The sequence below is a fragment of the Moschus berezovskii genome, chromosome 2, assembly GCF_049115385.1.
Source record: "Moschus berezovskii isolate FMDL1 chromosome 2, NW_MosBer_1.0, whole genome shotgun sequence".
Classification (NCBI taxonomy): domain Eukaryota; kingdom Metazoa; phylum Chordata; class Mammalia; order Artiodactyla; family Moschidae; genus Moschus; species Moschus berezovskii.
Window position 1 is genome coordinate 15,596,171 of NC_142461.1, and position 19,602 is coordinate 15,615,772.

The 19,602-nt window shown below is 50.6% G+C and overlaps 1 protein-coding gene across 2 annotated transcripts in view; it reads right to left on the bottom strand.

The window, feature by feature from the left end:
• TRIM62 (tripartite motif containing 62) overlaps window positions 1–19,602 on the bottom strand; it is a 38,995-nt gene that overhangs the window by 3,883 nt on the left and 15,510 nt on the right. For both annotated transcript variants that reach the window (XM_055398250.2, XM_088844754.1), the window contains 3 exons: window positions 19,062–19,157; window positions 13,805–14,061; window positions 12,579–12,694 (listed from right to left, as the gene is read on the bottom strand). In XM_055398250.2, coding sequence (XP_055254225.1) covers window positions 12,579–12,694; window positions 13,805–14,061; window positions 19,062–19,157 — 469 coding nt within the window. The remainder of the gene's footprint in view (window positions 1–12,578; window positions 12,695–13,804; window positions 14,062–19,061; window positions 19,158–19,602) is intronic.

Here is a 19,602-nt window from a genome sequence, read left to right on the forward strand (position 1 = left end):
TCTCTCCTGACACCTGGGATAGTCTTCTGTGCTCATAACTTATCATGTACACCAGGAGGGCAAGGACCACATACTCTCCCAACTAGGTTCTCCCTGGCGTGCCCCATGCCCAGCATCTACATATTGACATATACAATCTTCCCCACAGCCTGGCCTGGGGAAGGTTTCCAGAAAGCCTCACCAAATTAAACAGACCCTGGTTGTGTTGGTCTTTGGGCAGGCTGGGACACCCAGCTCTGAGGTGGCCACACTGACTTCGCAGGCTTGGCTCTCAAAGTCTTATGAACTCTTGTCAAAGACTCTGTTTACTCTTGCCTCCCTGAAGGAGCTGATGCCTAGCCAGAAGAAGGAACTGCGAATTGGCTCCTGTCAGCCTGGATGAGCATTTCCACAGCAGAGCAAGACAGAGAGGAGAAAAGAAGAAGGAATTCTGTCACTAGTTCCTTGGAGCAAAGGAGGGACTCCTCCATCTGACTCTCTGGTGCTTTCGTTATCTGGTGGAGAGGGGCCATGATGATGCTTGGCTTGAGCGTCACCTCCAAATTCAGCCACCTCTCCTGGCTGTGTGTATGCAGAGAAATGAAATGCCTCAGTGATGGCCATCATCTCTAACAGGGAGTGACAACCAGTCCCTGAACTGTGCTCCTGTTCTCAGTCAACTAACAAAGCTGACCATTGACTTAGAGCAAGCTCCTTCCCTGAGCTCTGTCAGGAATAAATTTAGTCTTGAGTTTTACACCCTCCTTTCCTATTCTTAGAAGCCAGAGGACTGCATGGAAACAATTAGCCCGGTGAATAGAGAGGTCAAAGGAAATATAATTCTCTATCCAGAGACACAGACGAGGGGAGCCATGAGGAGGACACCGAGTCAGCGGAGGAACGTTTCACCCTGTCCTCTGGTCACCGCACAGCCTGTCAGACCAGAAGGCTCTGGCCACATGGAATGTGGGCGTTCCCACCATGGGGTCAAGAGGTAGGAGATGGAGGGGGTGTTGGAGGTATGTGTGTGGCGGGGGAGCTCGGGAGAGAAGAAAAATCTAATCAGATACACATGGGGCCACTCCTTTGGCTGTGGAATGTGGGTCATACAAGGTGTTCGAGGCAGAGGGGCAAGAGAGACAGGAGATGGTCACAATGCCAAGGTGTGGGCAGCTGTCGTGAGTGCCTCGGGGGAAACTGGGCCTTATATCGGAGGTGCCAGGATGATCTGAGGAGACCAACGACAGGCAGAACCCAGGCTCGGAGAAGGACGGGGCTGGGGAGGGGGCGAGAGACTAGCACGCTGGAGGGCTCAGCTCCATACTCTTACGCCTAAGTAGGGCAACGCGGGCGCTTCCAGTGCCACTGATGAGTACGGAGGGCACTCTAGGAGGCAGCCAAGTGGGTTTTGAGTGGTTCTGAGATTGGACCGACAGGGGGGATAAGCTGTAGGATGGAGAAAATCCGTCTGAACTCTGGGGGCAGACCCACAAGGGACAGGACCCGCCACTCATTGGGTGGGCCTAGGGGCGGGGTCTGCTGTTCATTGGTCATTTCCGGCAGTAGAGGCGGGGCTGGGGGCGGGACCTGACCCACAGTGGGCAGGGTCCAACTGCCCAAAGGGCGAGGTTAGGGGCAGGACCAGGCATCCTGATTAGGCAGAGGGTGTGTCCTGATTCTTAAGAGGCTGCTGCTGCTGCTGCTGCTGCGTCACTTCAGTCGTGTCCGACTCTGTGTGACCCCATAGACGGAAGCCCACCAGGCTCCCCCATCCCTGGGATTCTCCAGGCAAGAACACTGGAGTGGGTTGCCATTTCCTTCTCCACTTAAGAGGCTCTTGCTTGCACCCTAAAACCTGGGCTGAGGTCCACCTCCTCATAAAGAGAGATCCTGTCTTCGGTCCTCCCTTCTGTGCTTCTGGACAGAACTGTGCTTTTGAACTGTGGTGTTGGAGAAGGCTCTTGAGAGTCCCTTGGACTGCAACGAGATCCAATCAGTCCATCCTAAAGGAGATCAGTCCTGGGTGTTCACTGGAAGGACTGATGTTGAAACTGAAACTCCAACACTTTGGTTACCTGATGCGAAGAACTGACTCATCTGAAATGACCCTGATGCTGGGAAAGATTGAGGGCAGGAGGAGAAGGGGATGACAGAGGATGAGATGGTTGGATGGCATCACTGACTCAATGGACATGAGTTTGTGTAACCTCTGGGAGTTGGTGATGGACAGGGAGGCCTGGCATGCTGCGGTCCATGGAGTCGCAAAGAGTTGGGCACAACTGCGTGACTGAACCAAACTGAACTCTGACAAGTCGGTCCCCAGATGGGGACTGGCAAACCTTCCACCCATCCTTTATTTTCAGGAGAGGTGCCAGACTCTCCGAGAAAAAACAAATCCTGAGGCCTGGGGTTCAGCATTTTAAAGGTCAGAGCTCTTTTCTAGGTCCTGGGACACTGTTTTACACAAACAGAAAGCAGGAGCCTAGGTAGCCCATATGGTCTCCAGGTGTGTTCTCCATCCATTTAAGCATCTCTGAAAACTAACCAAACTGATCACATGGACCACAGCCTTGTCTAACTCAATGAAACTATGAGCTGTGATGTGTAGGGCCACCCAAGATGGATGGGTCATGGTGGAGAGTTCTGACAAAATGTGGTCCACTGGAGAAGGGAGTGGCAAACCACTTCAGTATTCTTGCCTTGAGAACCCCATGAACAGTAGGAAAAGGCAAAAAGATAGGACTCTGAAAGATGAACTCCCCAGGTCAGGAGGTGCCCAATATGCTACTGGATAAGAGAGGAGAAATAACTCCAGAGAGAACAAAGAGAAGGAGACAAAGCGAAAACAGTGTTAAGTTGTGGATGTGACTGGTGATGGAAGTAAAGTCCAATGCTGTAAAGAACAACATTGCATAGAAACCTGGAATGTTAGATCCAAGAATCAAGGTAAATTGGAAGTGGTCAAACAGGAGACAGCAAGAGTGAACATTGACTTTCTAGGAATCAGTGAACTAAAATGGACTGGAACGGGCAAATTTGATTCAGATGATCATTATACCTACTTCTGTGGGCAAGAATCCCTTAGAAGAAAGGAGTAGCCCTCATAGTCAACAAGAGTCAGAAATGCAGTACTTGGGTGCAATCTGAAAAACGACAGAATGATCTCTGTTCGTTTCCAAGGCAAACCATTCAATATCACAGTAATCCCAGTCTGTGTCCCAGCCACTAATGCTGAAGAAGCTGAAATTGAATTGTTCTATGAGGAGCTACAAGACCTTCTAGAACTAATACCCAGAAAAGATGTCCTTTTCATCATCGGGAACTGGAATGCAAAAGTAGGAAGTCAAGAGATACCTGGAGTAACAGGCAAGTTTGGCCTTGGAGTGCAAAATGAAGCAGGGCAAAGGCTAACAGAGTTTTGCCAAGAGAATGCACTAGTCATAGCAAACACCTTCTTCCAACAACCTAAGAGATGACTCTACACATGGACATCACAGATGATCAATACTGAAATCAGACTGATTATATTTGCAGCCGAAGATGGAGGAGCTCTATACAGGCAGCAAAAACAAGATCAGGAACTGACTGTGGCTCAGATCAAGAACTTCTTACTGCAACATTCAGACTTAAATTGAAGAAAGTAGGGAAAACCACTAGACCATTCAGTTCAGTTCAGTCGCTCAGTTGTGTCCGACTCTTTGCGACCCCATGAATCACAGCACGCCAGGCCTCCCTGTCCATCACCAACTCCTGGAGATCACTCAAACTCATGTCCATCGAGTTTGTGATGCCATCCAGCCATCTCACTCTGTTGTCCCCTTCTCCTCCTGCCCCCAATCTTTCCCAGCATCAGAGTCTTTTCCAGTGACTCAACTCTTCATATGAGGTGGCCAAAGTATTGGAGTTTCAGCTTTAGCATCAGTCCTTCCAATGAACACCCAGGATTGATCTCCTTCAGAATGGACTGGTTGGATCTCCTTGCAGTCCAAGGGACTCTCAAGAGTCTTCTCCAGCACCACAGTTCAAAAGCATCAATTCTTTGGCGATCAGCTTTCTTCACAGTCCAAGTCTCACATCCATACATGACCACGGGAAAAACCATAGCCTTGACTAGATGGACCTTGGTTGGCAGAGTAATGTCTCTGCTTTTTAATATGCTATCTATGTTGGTCATAACTTTCCTTCCAAGGAGTAAGCGTCTTTTAATTTCATGGCTGCAATCAGCATCCGCAGTGATTTTGGAGCCCAAAAAAATAAAGTCTGCCTCTTGAGAAACGTGTATGCAGGTCAGGAAGCAATAGTTAGAACTGGACATGGAACAACAGACTAGTTCCAAATAGGAAAAGGAGTACGTCAAGGTTGTATATTGTCACCCTGCTTATTTAACTTATATGCAGAGTACATCATGAGGAACGCTGGGCTGGAAGAAGCACAAGCTGGAATCAAGATTGCAGGGAGAAATCTCAATAACCTCAGATATGCAGATGACACCACCCTTATGGCAGAGAGTGAAGAGGAACTAAAAAGCCTCTTGATGAAAGTGAAAGAGGAGAGTGAAAAGGTTGGCTTGAAGCTCAACATTCAGAAAACAAAGATCATGGTATCTGGTCCCATCACTTCACGGGAAATAGATGGGGAAACAGTGGAAACAGTGTCAGAGCATTCAGGTACGACCTAAATCAGATCCCTTACGATTATACATTGGAAGTGACAAATAGATTCAAGGGATTAGATCTGATAGACAGAGTGCCTGAAGAACTATGGACAAGGTTTGTGACATTGTACAGGAGGCAGTGATCAAGACCATCCCCAAGAAAAAGAAATGCAAAAAGGCAAAGTGGTTGTCTGAGGAGGCCTTACAAATAGCTGAGAAAAGAGATGTGAAAGGCAAAGGAGAAAAGGAAAGGTATAAGCATCTGAATGCAGAGTTCCAAAGAATAGCAAGGAGAGATAAGAAAGCCTTCCTCAGGGATCAATGCAAAGAAACGGAGGAAAACAACAGAATAGGAAAGACTAGAGATCTCTTCAAGGAAATTTGAGATACCAAGGGAACATTTCATGCAAAGATGGGCATACTAAAGGGGAGAAACTGTATGGACCTAGCAGAAGCAGAAGGTATTAAGAAGAGGTGGCAAGAATACACAGAAGAACTGTACAAAAAAGATCTTCATGACCCAGATAACCACGATAATCACTCACCTAGAGCCAGACATCCTGGAGTGCAAAGTCAAGTGGGCCTTAGGAAGTATCACTACGAACAAGATAGTGGAGGTGATGGAATTCCAGTTGAGCTATTTCAAATTCTAAAAGATGATGCTATTAAAGTGCTGCACTCAATGTTCCAGCAAATTTGAAAAACTCAGCAACGGCCACAGGACTGGAAAAGGTCAGTTTTCATTCCAATCCCAAAGAAAGGCAATACTAAAGAATGTTCAAACTACCACACAATTTCACTCATCTCACACACTAGCAAAGTAATGCTCAAAATTCTCCGAGCCAGACTTCCAACAGTACATGAACCGAGAACTTGTTCAAGCTGGATTTAGAAAAGGCAGAGGAACCAGAAATCAAACTGCCAACATCCGCTGGATCATCGAAAAAGCAAGAGAGTGCCAGAAGAACATCTACTTCTGCTTTATTGACTATGCCAAAGCCTTTGACTGTGTGGATTTCAACAAACTGTGGAAAATTTTTCAAGAGACGGGAATACCAGACCACTTTATCTGCCTCCTGGGAAATCTGTATGCAGGTCAAGAAGCAACAGTTAGAACTAGACAAGAAACAACAGACGGGTTCCAAATTGAGTGAGGAGTTCGTCAAGACTGTATATTGTCACCCTGTTTATTTAACTTACATGCAGAATACATCATGAGAAACGCTAGGCTGGATGAAGCACAAGCTGCAATCAAGATTGCCAGGAGAAATATCAATAACCTCAGATATGCAGATGACACCACCATTATGGCATTAAGCGAAGAGGAACTAAAGAGCCTCTTGATGAAAGTGAAAGAGGAAAAGTGAAAAAGTTGGCTTAAAACTCAACATTCAAAAAACTAAGATCATGGCATCTTGTCCCATCACTTCATGGCAATTAGATGGGGAAACAAGGAAACAGTGACAGACTTTATTTTCTTGGGCTCCAAGATCACTGCAGATGGTGACTGCAGCCATGAAATTAAAAGATGCTTGCTCCTTGGAAGAAAAGCTATGACCAACCTAGACAGCATATTAAAAAGCAGAGACATTACTTTGCCAACAAAGGTCTATCTAGTCAAAGCTATGGTTTTTCCAGTAGTCATGTATGGATGTGAGAGTTGGAGTATAAAGAAAGCTGAGCACCGAAGAATTGATGCTTTTGAACTGTGGTGTTGGAGAAGACTCTTGAGAGTCCCTTGGACTGCAAGGAGATCCAACCAGTCCATCCTAAAGGAAATTAGTCCTGAATATTCATTGGAAGGACTGATGCTGATCTGAAGCTCCAATACTCTGGCTACCTGATCCGAAGAACTGACTCATTGGAAAAGACCCTGATGCTGGGAAAGATTGAATGCAGGAGAAGGGGATGACAGAGGATGAGATGGTAGGATGGCATCACTGACTCGATGGACAGAAGTTTGAGCGAGCTCTGGGAGTTGGTGATGGACAGGGAAGCCTGGCGTGCTGCAGTCCATGGGGTTGCAAAGACTGAGGGACTGAACTGAACAGAGACCCCAAGGTCAAAAGGCATTCAGGAAGGAGTGTGGACTGCAGTGGGCCCAGGATCTGTCTCCTGGCCACCATCAACCATATACTGCAGCGACCCAAGCAACAGAGAAACTTCAAAGTCCAGCAGCTCCAAAGACTGGGCAACAAGTCATTTGTGCCTCCTTATTCTCAAGGACAACAACTTTGAGGCCTGACAGAAATACCATCGGTTCTTTCCTCTGGTCATGCCTTTAAAAAGTCTGATTCCTCATGCCTACTCAGGCTCAGCTGCACCCAGTGGGGCATTAAAAAAAACTCACTTTCACATTCTCTAGCTTATGAGACCACCCCAGCAGCCCCAGTAGCACAAATTGCTGTACCCATTTTTCAGAAGAGGAAACTGAGGTTCCAAGGAGATTTCTCTGAATTAAGGGCCTTGCTTAATTTGCCACTTGGTGTGGATGTGGAACCGGAACTTGAGCTAATGTCTTTTCACCCACGTTCTTTCCTTTATGTGGCCCCAGAAAGCCTGTTCAGCAAGACTGATGATTCATGATAATCATACGAAATAGATATCATGCATTTAATAAGTTCCAGGATTATTATCACAAATAAATAATCTTATTTAATTCTCCTACCTACCCTGGGCATAAATCACACCTTCCACCATCTGTTTCGAAGATGAGGAAACAGGCTCAGACAGGGTGGAGATCTGCCCTGGGTCACACAGCTTGACAGTGAATATGCTGGAACCCAAATGATTGGATTCAGATAAGCAGGGGGAGGTGGCAGGAGCAAAGGAAGCAGTGTCTGGTGTCCTCTGGACAATGGCCACTTGTCCTGGGTGGGGAGGAAGTTGGTGCCCGGGAGATGGGGCAGTCAGGCCAGACAGTTGGAGGAGGGTTTCCAGTGTCAGCTGAGGTGTGGAGCAAGGGTGTGGGTGGAGGTGGAGAGTCGAGGTTCCAGAGCAGGGGAGTGACAGGTGCTAGATAAAATTCTCTGGTGACCTAGTAGGAAGCCTGAACTGGAAGGCGGGTAGGCAGGAAGCTGCTGGAATCCAGGGCTAGGTCCCTGGAGGCGCCTGCCCCTCCCATCTAGACATAAAGAGCCTTGGTTTTGGCAGAAGAGCCAGAGTGACTTCACAGGCCCTACAGACAAAGGAAGCGGTCCAGCTAACCAGGTCACTGTTCTCTGAACCCCCAGGGGCTGCTAGCCTTGGCAGGATGTTCAGAGCACACACTGGGGCTCCCTCAGCCCCTCTCCTACAGGCTGCTTTCTCTGGAGAAGTCATTCTTAACTGGGGTGGATCTGCCTCATAGGGGCATTGGACAATGAATGAGATATATTTGGTTGTCACATCTGGGTGTGTATGTGTGTGTAGCATCTAGTTGGGTAGAGACCAGGGATGCTGTTAAACATCATACATTGGACAGGACAGCTCCCAAGACAAGGAATTATCCAGCCTCAAATGTCAATAGTTCTGAGGCTGAGAAAGCCTGCCCTGGGGCAATCAGCAAATTCCCACATCCGTTTGCTCTCTTGTCCGGGAGTCAAGAAGGGAACACTAGTATCCCTATAATAGAGGAAGAGACAGAGGCTTGGAGGGAGGAAGGGACTTGTCCAAGGATGTGCAGCAAGTGCCTTCATTTAACAAATAATCACTGAGCACCTCCTTAATACCAGGCTATTCTAGTAGCAGAACTGAGACCAGGACTCATTCATTTCTTTATTCAATCATCCACAAACATTTACTGCACTGGCTGCTGGGGATGTAGAGTGATGAATCAGACTCAGCCCCTGACCTCTCAGAGCTCACAGTCTAGTGAGAGAGACAGCCATGCAGACGTTAATTAGACAGCAAGACCAGGAAAGCCCAGGGCTACTTGGAGAAATCCAGGAAGGCATTTCAGAGGAGGTGTTTATAAACTAAGATGTGAAAGAGAGGAGGAGTTAGTTCTCAAAGACTGAGGTTTGTGTCGAGGGTTTTAGGTAAAGGGAACTGCTTGTGCAAAAGTGAGAAAAGTGTGCAGGAGAGGGCATATGCTTCATGTGAGACCTGAAGATGGTTCCGTGTGTCTGGGTGTGATGTAGAGGGAGAAGGAGAGACTGGCAGGGCCCAGATCTCACAGTGCCTTGATATATAAAGTTTAACTGCCTGGATTGCCTCCCTGAGCTGTGAGGAGGGTGGGGCAGGTGGCAGCTGAGATAAACTATCTCCTGAGACCATCTGCCTGAGGGGCTTCCCTGGGTCAGGGGAGGGGTCAGGACCCTTGGCTGGGCTTCTTGCTTCCTTGAATTATGCCGCTTCACCCATGTGTGGCCCTCACCCTGCTGGGTCCCACTGTGAAGGTCCCTCCAAGGCTGGGAGCACACAGAACCCCCCCCACCCCCACCCCAGGAGGATAGTCCAGAGCCCTACCCAGTCGGCTGGAAAATGGGCCCTTCCCCCAACTACTGCCCCCTTTGTCAACGAGGGCACAGATCCAGACTAAAGGGTACTAGGAACTATCCTTCATCTTTGTGAAATCGGTCATGATGCATGAGAGGCAGCCCTCAGTCACCTAGAGGGGAGCCCCATCCCTGTCCAGTAGGCACACCCTCAGTGATTGTCCTCAGTCCTTCTGCATCCTGGAGGCCAATCGTGAGCATCCTGGGATGCTTTGCGTATATCGTTCTCAATGCCAGGGATTGTCTGGGGACACCTCTAGGCCACATCCTCCCTGAGTGGGAAAGCCTTCAGTTTTCAGTGCTCAGTGCAAACACCATCTGCTCAGTGTTCCCCTGGCTCCTTCCCTGACCCACCCAGAGCTTCCTGTTGCCTCTTGGGCTCCCATGGCCCTGTGTAAGTCCCTCATCATGGCTCTTTTCCCATGGACTATCAGGATCTGTTGTCCCATCTGTCTCTCCTGAACGTGCCTCAAAGGACTTTCAATGTTTGTAGAATGAAAGAATGAATCCAGACAGGTGCAAAGAACTCTGATCGCTGTGTGACCTGGGAAAATCGGTGAGCCTCTCTGAGCCTCAGCCTCCCCAGCAGCCTTCCTGGGTTGGTGATATGAGGCCAGAGAATGCCTGGTAGGCTTAGTAGGGAAGGGCACCCCCTTTGGGTCTGATGGATCTGGTTCAAATCCTGGTTGTACCATTAATCCAGGTTATGACCATGACCAGTTCCTAACAGTTCTGTGCCTCAGTTTCCTCATCTAAAAAATAATAATAGTGTCTATCTCTTAGGGACTAGTCCCCTCTACATCCGTGTCTCCTCTCTATAGGACATTGCGCCTGACTCAACACAGAAGGGTCCCTGATGCCAATAGGTTCGACCCTGATGCCCTGGTGGGTTGTGTAATGTTGGGAAGGTGTTGATCTCAGAGCCCCAGGGTCTATTGACTCTACTAGAAATCCATTTCAGACTTTCTCCCCTCTCAGCCAACCTCTCAACACCTTCTCTGGCCCATTCTCATCCCAGCGGATGACCTTGCTTCCTGCCTTACTGGAAAAGGCAAAGCTATCAGAACAGAATTCCCACAAGTTCTCACCACCTGCCCCTCTGCTTCAGCATCCATGTGTTATACCTTCTCCAGACTCCCAGCAGAGGCTGGGGTGGACCCCACACCCGACAGCACTCCAGCAACTCTCTCTCATTCCGCCTCAATTCTTCCTTGTTCTATTGCATCTTTTCTGTGGCCCACTGACCCCATGCGCTGTGCTGAGTTGCTCAGTCATGTCTGACTCTTTGCGACCCCATGGACTATAGACTGCTAGGCTCCTCTGTCCATGGGGATTCTCCAGGTAAGAATACTGGAGTAGGTTGCCATGCCCTCCTCCAGGAGATCTTTCCAACCCAGGAGTCGAACCAGGGTCTGCTGCTTTGCAGGTGGATTCTTTACCAGCTAAGCCACCAGGGAAGCCCCCCTCCCCCCCCCCCAAACAGGCTATCATTTCTTCTATCTTAAACAAACAGCTCCCGCCACACTCTCTCTCCTTCCCATCAATAAAACTCTTTGAAAGCACTGTCTCCACTTCCTCTCTTGGATGGCCTCCAATCAGGATTTGCCTCCATCGCTCCACCAGAGCGGCCCCTGTCAAGGCCATCGAGACCAAGAGAACAGTCAGTGCTGATCCTCCCATGCTTGGCGTTGCAGCCTGGCCACCACCAGCCACTCCCCCTCCTCGAAACACTTTCTCCACCTGGCTTCCAGGATGGGCCAGGTCTTCCTCCTATCCTCTGGCTATTCCTTCTCGGTTTCCTTGACTGGGTCCCCTTCCTGTCCTTGACTTCTAGGAGGGCCCCAGGGCTCCAACTGTTAGCATGGTCCTCTCTCTTTTCTCCCTACCCGCAACTCACCTCCTAGGTGATCTCATCCTGGCTCATTTGGTACCGTCCACACGCGGACGCCACTGGCCCAGACCCTCCTCCTGAACTGCATGCGTGTCATTTCCACTGCCTTCTCCACCTCTGCTCTGAGACATCTAATAGGCATCCCGAACCCCACATGCTTACGACTCCATCTTCCCAGTCACCGCAGCCAAAATCGTTGTAGTCTTCCTTATGGTTTTTTTAGTTTTTTCTTTCTCACATCTGAGATCTAATGCGTTAGAAAATCCTGCTGACTTTCTGTTCAGTATGGATCCTAAGTCCAACCACGTCTCACCATGAGCACTGCTATCACCCGGCTTCAGGCCAGCGTCACCTCTCACCTGGCTTACTGCAATAGGCTCCTGACCTCTACCCTTTACTCCTTGCAGTCTAGTCTCAACTCAGCGGCCCGAGGAATACTTTAAAAACTCACATTACTTTATGTTACTGTCCCAAACCCTCCAATGGCTCCCATCTCACTCAGCACGACATAGAAAGTTTTCACCTGGGCCCCCAGGCCCTCATGGTCTGCCTGCTGCTGCCTCCACTCTCCTTCTCCCCCATTCCACTCCAGCCACACCGGTCTCCTTGCTCTTCCCTGAACATGGCCGTCTTGCTCCTGCCCCGCAGCCTTTGCACTTGCTATTCCCACTGCCAGGAGCACTCTTCCCAGGGTAGCTACATGGCTCACTCTTCTTCTTCCTTCAGGTCTTTACTCCCTCCTTCTCCAGGAGGTCTTCTGACTATCCACTACTAAACGCTTTATCCTACCTCAACAGCTGTTAGCCCCCTTCCTTATCTTTTATCACTATTGGAAGGACTGATGCTAAAGCTGAAACTGCAATACTTTGGCCACCTCTTGTGACGAGTTGACTCACTGGAAAAGACTCTGATGCTGGGAAAGGTTGGGGGCGGGAGGAGAAGGGGACGACGGAGAATGAGATGGCTGGATGGCATCACCGACTCTGTGGACATGAGTTTGAGTGAACTCCGGGAGTTGGTGATGGACAGGGAGGCCTGGCGTGCTGTGATTCATGGGGTCCCGGAGAGTCGGACACGACTGAGCGACTGAACTGAACTGACTGAATAAACTACGTATTTTACTTATTTAATTTTGTTTTCTTTCTCTCTCACACCCTATTACATGACTGAGATGCATGAGGGTAGGAAGTTTTGCCTGTTTCGTTCACTGCTTTATCTTCAGTACCTAGAATAGTGCCTGGTGTGAGGTAGGTGCTTGATCTCTTCTGCACTCATAGAGTGAATGAGTGAACAGCCCGAGCCTCAGTCTCTTCATCTGGATAATGGGCACACTAGTAGAACCAACCTCCTAGAGTTGTATCAATATAAAGATCCCCTTGGTTGAGCTACTGCAGGTGCCCAGTACAGGCCCCGGAACATAGTAGGCGCTCATGAGGCACCCTTCCCATCCCTCTTCCCTGCCCCCATGCTGTGTGTAGAGCAGGGGGCTGGACTGGGCAGCGGCCCATCTAGCTCCGACCTGTGGCGATCCTTGCCTCTTCCTGGGCCCTCGGGTGAGTGGCAGGAAGGGCCTTACCTGGGTGGATGTCTTGGAACAGGGACTTCCAGATGGTGTACTGCAGGGGGCCTGTGTACTTGGAGGTTGGGAAGTCTTCATAGGTTAGGTTGGTCTCGTGGATTTTCCCTTTGAGCCTGGAAAGAGAGCAAGAGAGCAGACCACATTGGGGGCTAGATTCCCGTCCCAGCCCCTTTAGGGTTGCTGGCATAGGGAGAGGCCATGCGTGGGAAGTCTTCCATACCCAGACTCAAGTGCTTGCTTCTACCACTTCCTAATTCTCTAGCTATCACCCTCAGTTTCTTCATCTTTAAAATGGGAACTATGATAACACCTGCCCCCTAGGCTTGTGAACACTGTGCTGCTTAATGCATGTAAAACGCTTAGCACGGTGTGTGCCTCATGATCAACACAATACATGACATCAGCTATCAGTACTGGTCATTGAAAGTAACAGTCAAGGTCATTCAGTCATGTCTGACTCTTTGCAACCCCATAGACTATATAGTCTATGGAATTCTCCAGTGGGTTGCCATTTCCTTCTGTAGGGGATCTTCCCAACCCAGGGATCGAACCCAGGTCTCCAGCATTTCAGGTGGATTCTTTACCAGCTGAGCCACAAGGGAAAATCAATAATTAAGTGTTATTATTTTTATTTTCAAGTTTTGTTTATTTGTTATTTGGGGGAGGGCACACTACGCAGCATGCAGGATCTTAGTTCCCCAGCCAGGGATCAAATCTATGCCACCTGCAGTGGGAACAAGGAGTTTTTACCACTGGACCACCAGGGAAGTCTCAGGTATTATTATTAAAGGTAGCTATGGAACCAAAGAGGCCTGGGCTTGAATCCTGGCTCCCCCATGTACTAGATGAAGGGCTTTTGCCAGTTGCTCCAGTTTCTCTGTGCCTCAGTTTCTACATGTGTGAAATAGGGATGACAGTGCTAATGACCTCCAAGGGGCTAGTAGGCTTATAAAAATTATATATTATAATAAATAGTATAAAATATAATTATGCAAAACAAGTAATATCCTATAGGATTATAAATATTATGTATAAAATAGCGTGCGAACACAAAGCCTTCACCCCAGGCTATGGCACAGAGCAGATGTCCTGTGTGTTTGATGGAGATTTTAATGAATGATTTCTTTGCTAACCACCCCCATCTGCCTCCATTCCCTCCATCCTACAGGGGCCAGGGAGGGGTGACCCATCTGGAGAAGACGCCGGGGCAGGCAGGTACTCACCGCTCGGAGAGTGAGGCCATGCCGGCCAGGAAGGTATGCCGGTCGGTCTCGGCCAGCCGCTCTTGCAGGATCTGTGCCCCCTCCTGCACCTTGCGCAGCTGCTGGCTGTAGCGCTGGACTTTCTGCTCGATGTCGGTTAGGGTGCGAGCCGTGTCTGCCTCCAGCTCCTCCAGCATGGCCTTCTGCCGCTCCCGCAGCAGCCGGTGCAGCCGCTCGAACACCTCCCCGATGGTGGTCCGCAGGCTTTTGGTGGAAGACTGTGAACACAGTCATCAGGGGTTAGTCAGGGAGAATGCATGGGGTGATCCCTGTGTGAGAGGAGGAAACCGAGGGTCTTGGCACGCAGAGAGGAAAGGCCGGGAAATGTGCATTCAGTGGGGAAATGGCAAAAGGCACGGAGGCAGAAGAGAACTGGCCTGATCAGGGACAACAAACAGTCTCCCTTCGGAAACAAATGAAGTGGTCCAGGCGAGACAATGAGGCTTGAGCTAGAGGAACAGCAGACGGACATGGCTTGAAAGACATCTGTAGGGGGAGCCTCAGTGGCCCTGGTGACCAACTGACTGGCTGTAGGGGTGAAAGAGAGACAGGTGTGGGGATGATGTCCAGATTTCTGGCTTGGGGACCGGAGGGATGAGGAAGCGGGCCAGGGATGTCGGGGGATGGGCAGGGAGCAGATGTTGAGCTCAGTCTAGGAGACAGTGACATTTTTATTTTTTAAAAAACATCACTCACGCAGCCTAAGCAAAGATGCCAAGGAGATCATAGATGTCTGAGCACTTTATAAATGGCAACGTACTGGGCAAATTTGGGGGTCACTCACCCTGTCCCACCACCCCCAGATCCTCTTGCCAGGGAACAAGAGTTGGGGGTTAAAGCCATTGTCACAGAAAGACAAGCATGGACTTGATTGATTCTCTGTCCCCAAGGGCACTGCCAGGCCCAAGAGGGGGTCAAGTAGTAAAAGGCATAGCTTTGGTGCCCAAGGGACCTGGGTCTCCCGCTGTGGCAACTTTAGTCGCCTGATATCTCTGAACCTGATATCTCTGAACCTTAGTTTCTTATCTGGGAAGAGGGTAACATTGCAGGGCTACGATAAGTGAGGGGAGGTTCACAAAATGTATGACGCTGTTTGAGGTGCAGCCCCAGAGCCTGGCTATTTAAACACTGGAACAGGCACATCCCAGAAGTCTCCATGGAGAGATGGCTGCTGAGCTGGGCCCTGAAGGTTGAGCAGGATGTCAGTTGGGGGTGGAGGGGGGGACGGGCCGAGGGGACAGCAAGAGGCAGGATGACACAGGGTACAAAAGTTCTGCTCAGCGGCAGCAGCATGTGGGGCCTGCCTCTGCAATTTGACTTTGTGGGATTCTGACTGGGAGTTCACAGAGTCAGAGACCCCGCTGTGTTCAGTGCCCAGGGCTCTGTGGGAAGCTCCACAAAGGCTCAATTAGGGCCTGTTCTCTCCCGGTCGTGGCTGTGGGCCGGCAGGAAGAGCTGCTGGCAGTGGGCCAGCCTCCCTGCGCATGCCCACCCAGCTCGCCAGGCAGACAAAGGGGGTGGTGAAGGGAGAGGCTGGGGATGAAGGGCCAGGCTGCCTGTGGCCTCTTGGAACCCCCTCACCCAGGGAAGGCGAGGTTTCTGCAGCGGCAGGTCATGGTGGGTAAGATGGGGCCTGCCCGCCCTGGACCATTTGCTGCTGCCTCCAAAGAACCCTAAATCTCATGGCCAGCCCTTCTGGCTCCTCCTCAGCCAGTCTGCAGCAGCATTTGGCCCAAGGGCCAGCCTCTACCAGTCGAGAATTATGGTTTGCCTCCCACCTCTGTGGCTTCTCCCTCCCTGCCATCCCTGTTCCTGAGGACTCATCCAGTCCTGGCTCCTTTTGTTCATACATGACATGCCCTCCCTCGTCTTCAATTCCTGCTACTCTGAGGCTGCTTTTCAGATCCATCCATCTTGAAGGCCTTACATGTCTCCTGAGTGCCACATTCATCTTTCCACCTGCCTCCTCCACGCATGCCCCTGGGTTCCACCAACTCACTGGTTTAACGTGTCAACTATACCTAATCTTTGCCAACAAACTTGCTGCCAGAGTGATCCTTTTAAAGTGCAAACTGGGTCACAGTCAGTCTTGTATTCAGGAACATCTCTTGGCGCCTTGATTTAGTATGGCGCTAAATTCCTTAGTCTGGAATTCAAAGTCCTCACTCTAATCACAGCTTACCACTCTAGTGCCATTGCCCTGTAAGCCTACCCACCTAGAGCTTAGCCTCACGCAGCAGGACCCCTCCCCCAGCAAATGCTTTATTCAACTGGCAAACTCCTACTCATCCTGTGAGACCCAGACCAAAAGCTCCCTTCTCTGTGATACCTTCCCTAACTTTTGCAGCCAGTTAAAAAGGCTAAATGTTCCCACAGCATTTTGTAAATATTCTTAATAGGCTGTCCCACATTTTATGTGGTTCTCCAGCTAGTGAACGAACCCCTCCTGGGGAGGAATGACATCTTTCTTAACTCTCCACTCCTTGTGCCTATCCCAGGGCCTGGCACAAGGTTGATGGTCAGAACATGCTTGAATGGTGAAGGAAGGAAGGGTCTGGCCCAAGACTGATCTGCAGAGGTGGGTGCAGACTCCATCATCTTTCTTGGTAGGGGCCAAGTGTCTCCAACACAAGAGGAGAGAAAGAAGCTGGGAGAGGGAGCTCAGAAGTGAAACATCAGAGTGACAGCCACCCCAGGAGGCCCAAGTATGTCCCTGATGGGTTCTCTAGGCCTCTCCAGCTTGCAGACCACAGAGACAGAGATCTTGCTGAGGACAACCCAGCGTGAGGCTGGAATATGCCCTATGATCTGACAGAATAAGACAGTAAGCTGTCAATTAGCTACTTACTAGCCATGGGGCCTCAGGCATGTCCCACAATCTCTCCAGGCCTCAGTCTCCTTGCTAATAAAATGGAGACAACAATTCCTTCTTCAAAAGGTGTGTTTTTTTCTCACTCATTTGTTCCACAACTATTTATCGTTGTGGCAGCAGGCACAATTGAAGGCACAATTGTGGCAGGAGGAGATTGAAGGCAGGAGAAGGGGATGACAGAGGATGAGATGATTGGATGGCGTCACTGACTCAATGGACATGAGTCTGAGCAAGCTCCGGGAGTTGGTGATGGACAGAGAAGCCTGGCGTGTTGCAGTCCATGGAGTCACAGAGTCGGACATGACTGAGTGACTGAACTGAACTGATTTATTTTGTGCCAGACAGTGTATAGGTTCTGGGGAATCCTGTGGTCATGGAGGTGATGTTCTGTGCAGTTCAGCAGGATAATGGGTGGGGAACACAATTCCCAGCACAGAGAAAGATTCAGCTAAACTGGTGTGCCCCATTTACTCTAGTTTTTTTCTAGGACAGAGCCAGGCCCACCCCACCCCCAATCCCTTCAGTGCCTCGACTGGGAAAGTAGCCCCCACCTCAGCCCACCACATCCCTGGGAACACACTGGGGCTTGGAGGAGCTGGGGCTGTTTCAGAAAAATACCCTGCCAAGAATGCGTCACTTGGTCAGGGCCGACCAAGGAAAACATTGGGCCCAGGGAGGGAGATCAGACGGGCCCTCAAGCCGGGCCACTGGAGGGGCAGGCGCCGCAAGAAAGCTGAGCCGAGTCAGGCACCAGGTGAAATATGACCTCCAAAGCATCCATAGGCATTTCTTGTATAAACACCCCAGTCCAGACAGGAAGCAAGGCTGGGGGAACTGGAGGGGAAGGTGGCCCCACAGGACCCCCCAGAGGTAGACAGATGGACAGGAAGGCAGGGGAGGAAGAGGTCAGTGGAGAAAAACAATGGTGGGGGGGGTGGTTGGAGAGAAGAACAGAATGCTGGGGAGAAAAATAGACCATAATATTCCCCTCTCACCCAGACAGAGGCTTCCATTTGCTTCTCTCCACCTGAGAGGTACGGATCCCCACACAGGTGGGGAAACTGAGGCTGTGAGAAGCAAAGATGCCAGAGTTCTGGGTCTGTTTCTCATCTGTTGCCCACTGAGGGTACTGTCTGGAGGCTGGACAGAATGTTCTCTGAAGAAATGTCTGTCATGACCTCCCTGAGACCCCACGGTGGGTTGGCAGCCAAGATGGGGCACAAGTCTGGATCTCCAATGGCCTCTCCAGTGACCTCTGGAGGCCCAGAACATTCCTAAGGCTCGCCTCCAGCTACTGCTGGCAGTGGCATCTCTGCAAATGGAGTGCTGTGCTGTGTGTGCTAAGTCACTTCAGTCGTGTCCGACTCTGCGACTCCATGGACTGTAGCCTGCCAGACTCCTCTGTCCATGGGGTTCTCCAGGCAAGGACACTGGAGTGGGTTACCATGCCCTCCTCCAGGGGATCTTCCCGACCCAGGGATTGAATCCACGTCTCTTTCGTCTCCTGCACTGGCAGGCGGGTTCTTTACCACTGAGCTACCAGGACAATGAAATCACCCAAGAGCTTAGCAGCCAGGTCTAGGTCCCTGGTGCGTGGTCCCAGAAGGACAGCAGAGAGCAAAGCAAGCCTTGCTCAGTTAGAGAGATATCTGTGGAGGACTTGGAAGGAGCCCCTTGGAAGTGTGCTAGGATTTAGAACAGCATGGTTGGACAGAGCATGGCAGAGTCTCTGCTGCACAGATGGGAAGATTAAGAGTGCAGAAAAGTATAGAGTTTACCCAAAGTCACACAGCATGGAGTGCCTGGATGAGAACCCACAGCCTTCCTCTCAGGTCAAGGAAAAGGACTTTTCTTTTCCCCTACTCTTTATATCTTCACGGTCTGAGTTTCAGAGAGGAGATTATACCAGGACTGAGCCACAAATCATCGGGAGGACTTGGAGGGATTGCTAACTCTGAAAATGGATGTGTTTAATAACAGGAGAGGAAAAAGAGACTAGGTACCTTCTTCCAGTCCCGTAGGACGTCAGGGTTTTCCTAGAGGGTCCCTGATCCCACCTCAAATTTCACCCAAAGCAGGGAGCGAGGATCCTATCCTTAACCCCGGGAACCAGCCCAAATCCTTTCCTTCCGTCATCTGGGAGAAGGTCCCTGCCCTTTACCTTCGCAGAAGCCCCAGCCTCCGCCGCGTCCGCACGGCCCACCCCTCTCACCTGGAGCTTGGGACCTCGAAGCCCCGCCCGCAGCGGGCTCGATTCCCCGCCCTTCAAGTGCCCAACTGGCCCCGCCCCCACGAAGCCCCGCCCCACCTCAGCCAGCCTCGCCCCCACCTCCAGGCCGGGCTCACCTTGGTCTCTGCCAGCTGTCGCTTGAGCAGCTGCAGCGCTTCCGTGTGTTCCCGCTCACTGTCCTGAAGGGCCTGAAGCTGCTCCTTCAGCTCCCTCTGGAACACAGACAAGACAGGAATGGCGGAGCAGGCCAGAGCCAGCCCGGTATTTCCTGGTGACGGTGATGCAGAGCCCAGGCCTGACTGCTGCGGGCACTGGAAGCTATCCTGGCCCCGTGCCTCTCTTGCCCCAGCACCCTCCTCCCGTCACAGTTCAACAACTACGAAGTCCTGTAGAGTCTGTCTCCCAAGTATCTCTAGAGTCTGTGCCCATCTTTCATCCGGAGTTTTGCAACAGCCTCCACTTGGGCCATCCTAGGAGCTTCTGGTTCCCAAGCCTGCAATCCACCTCCACATACTTTCCGACACCCTGATGTGCTGGTCAAGACTCCTTGCTTAGAATCCTCTGGCAGGAACCAAGGCCGTACCACTGTCCAGGGCTGTGACTAACTCCACACATCCTCAGAGCATTTCCAGTGGGCTAGGCACTGTCCTCAGACCT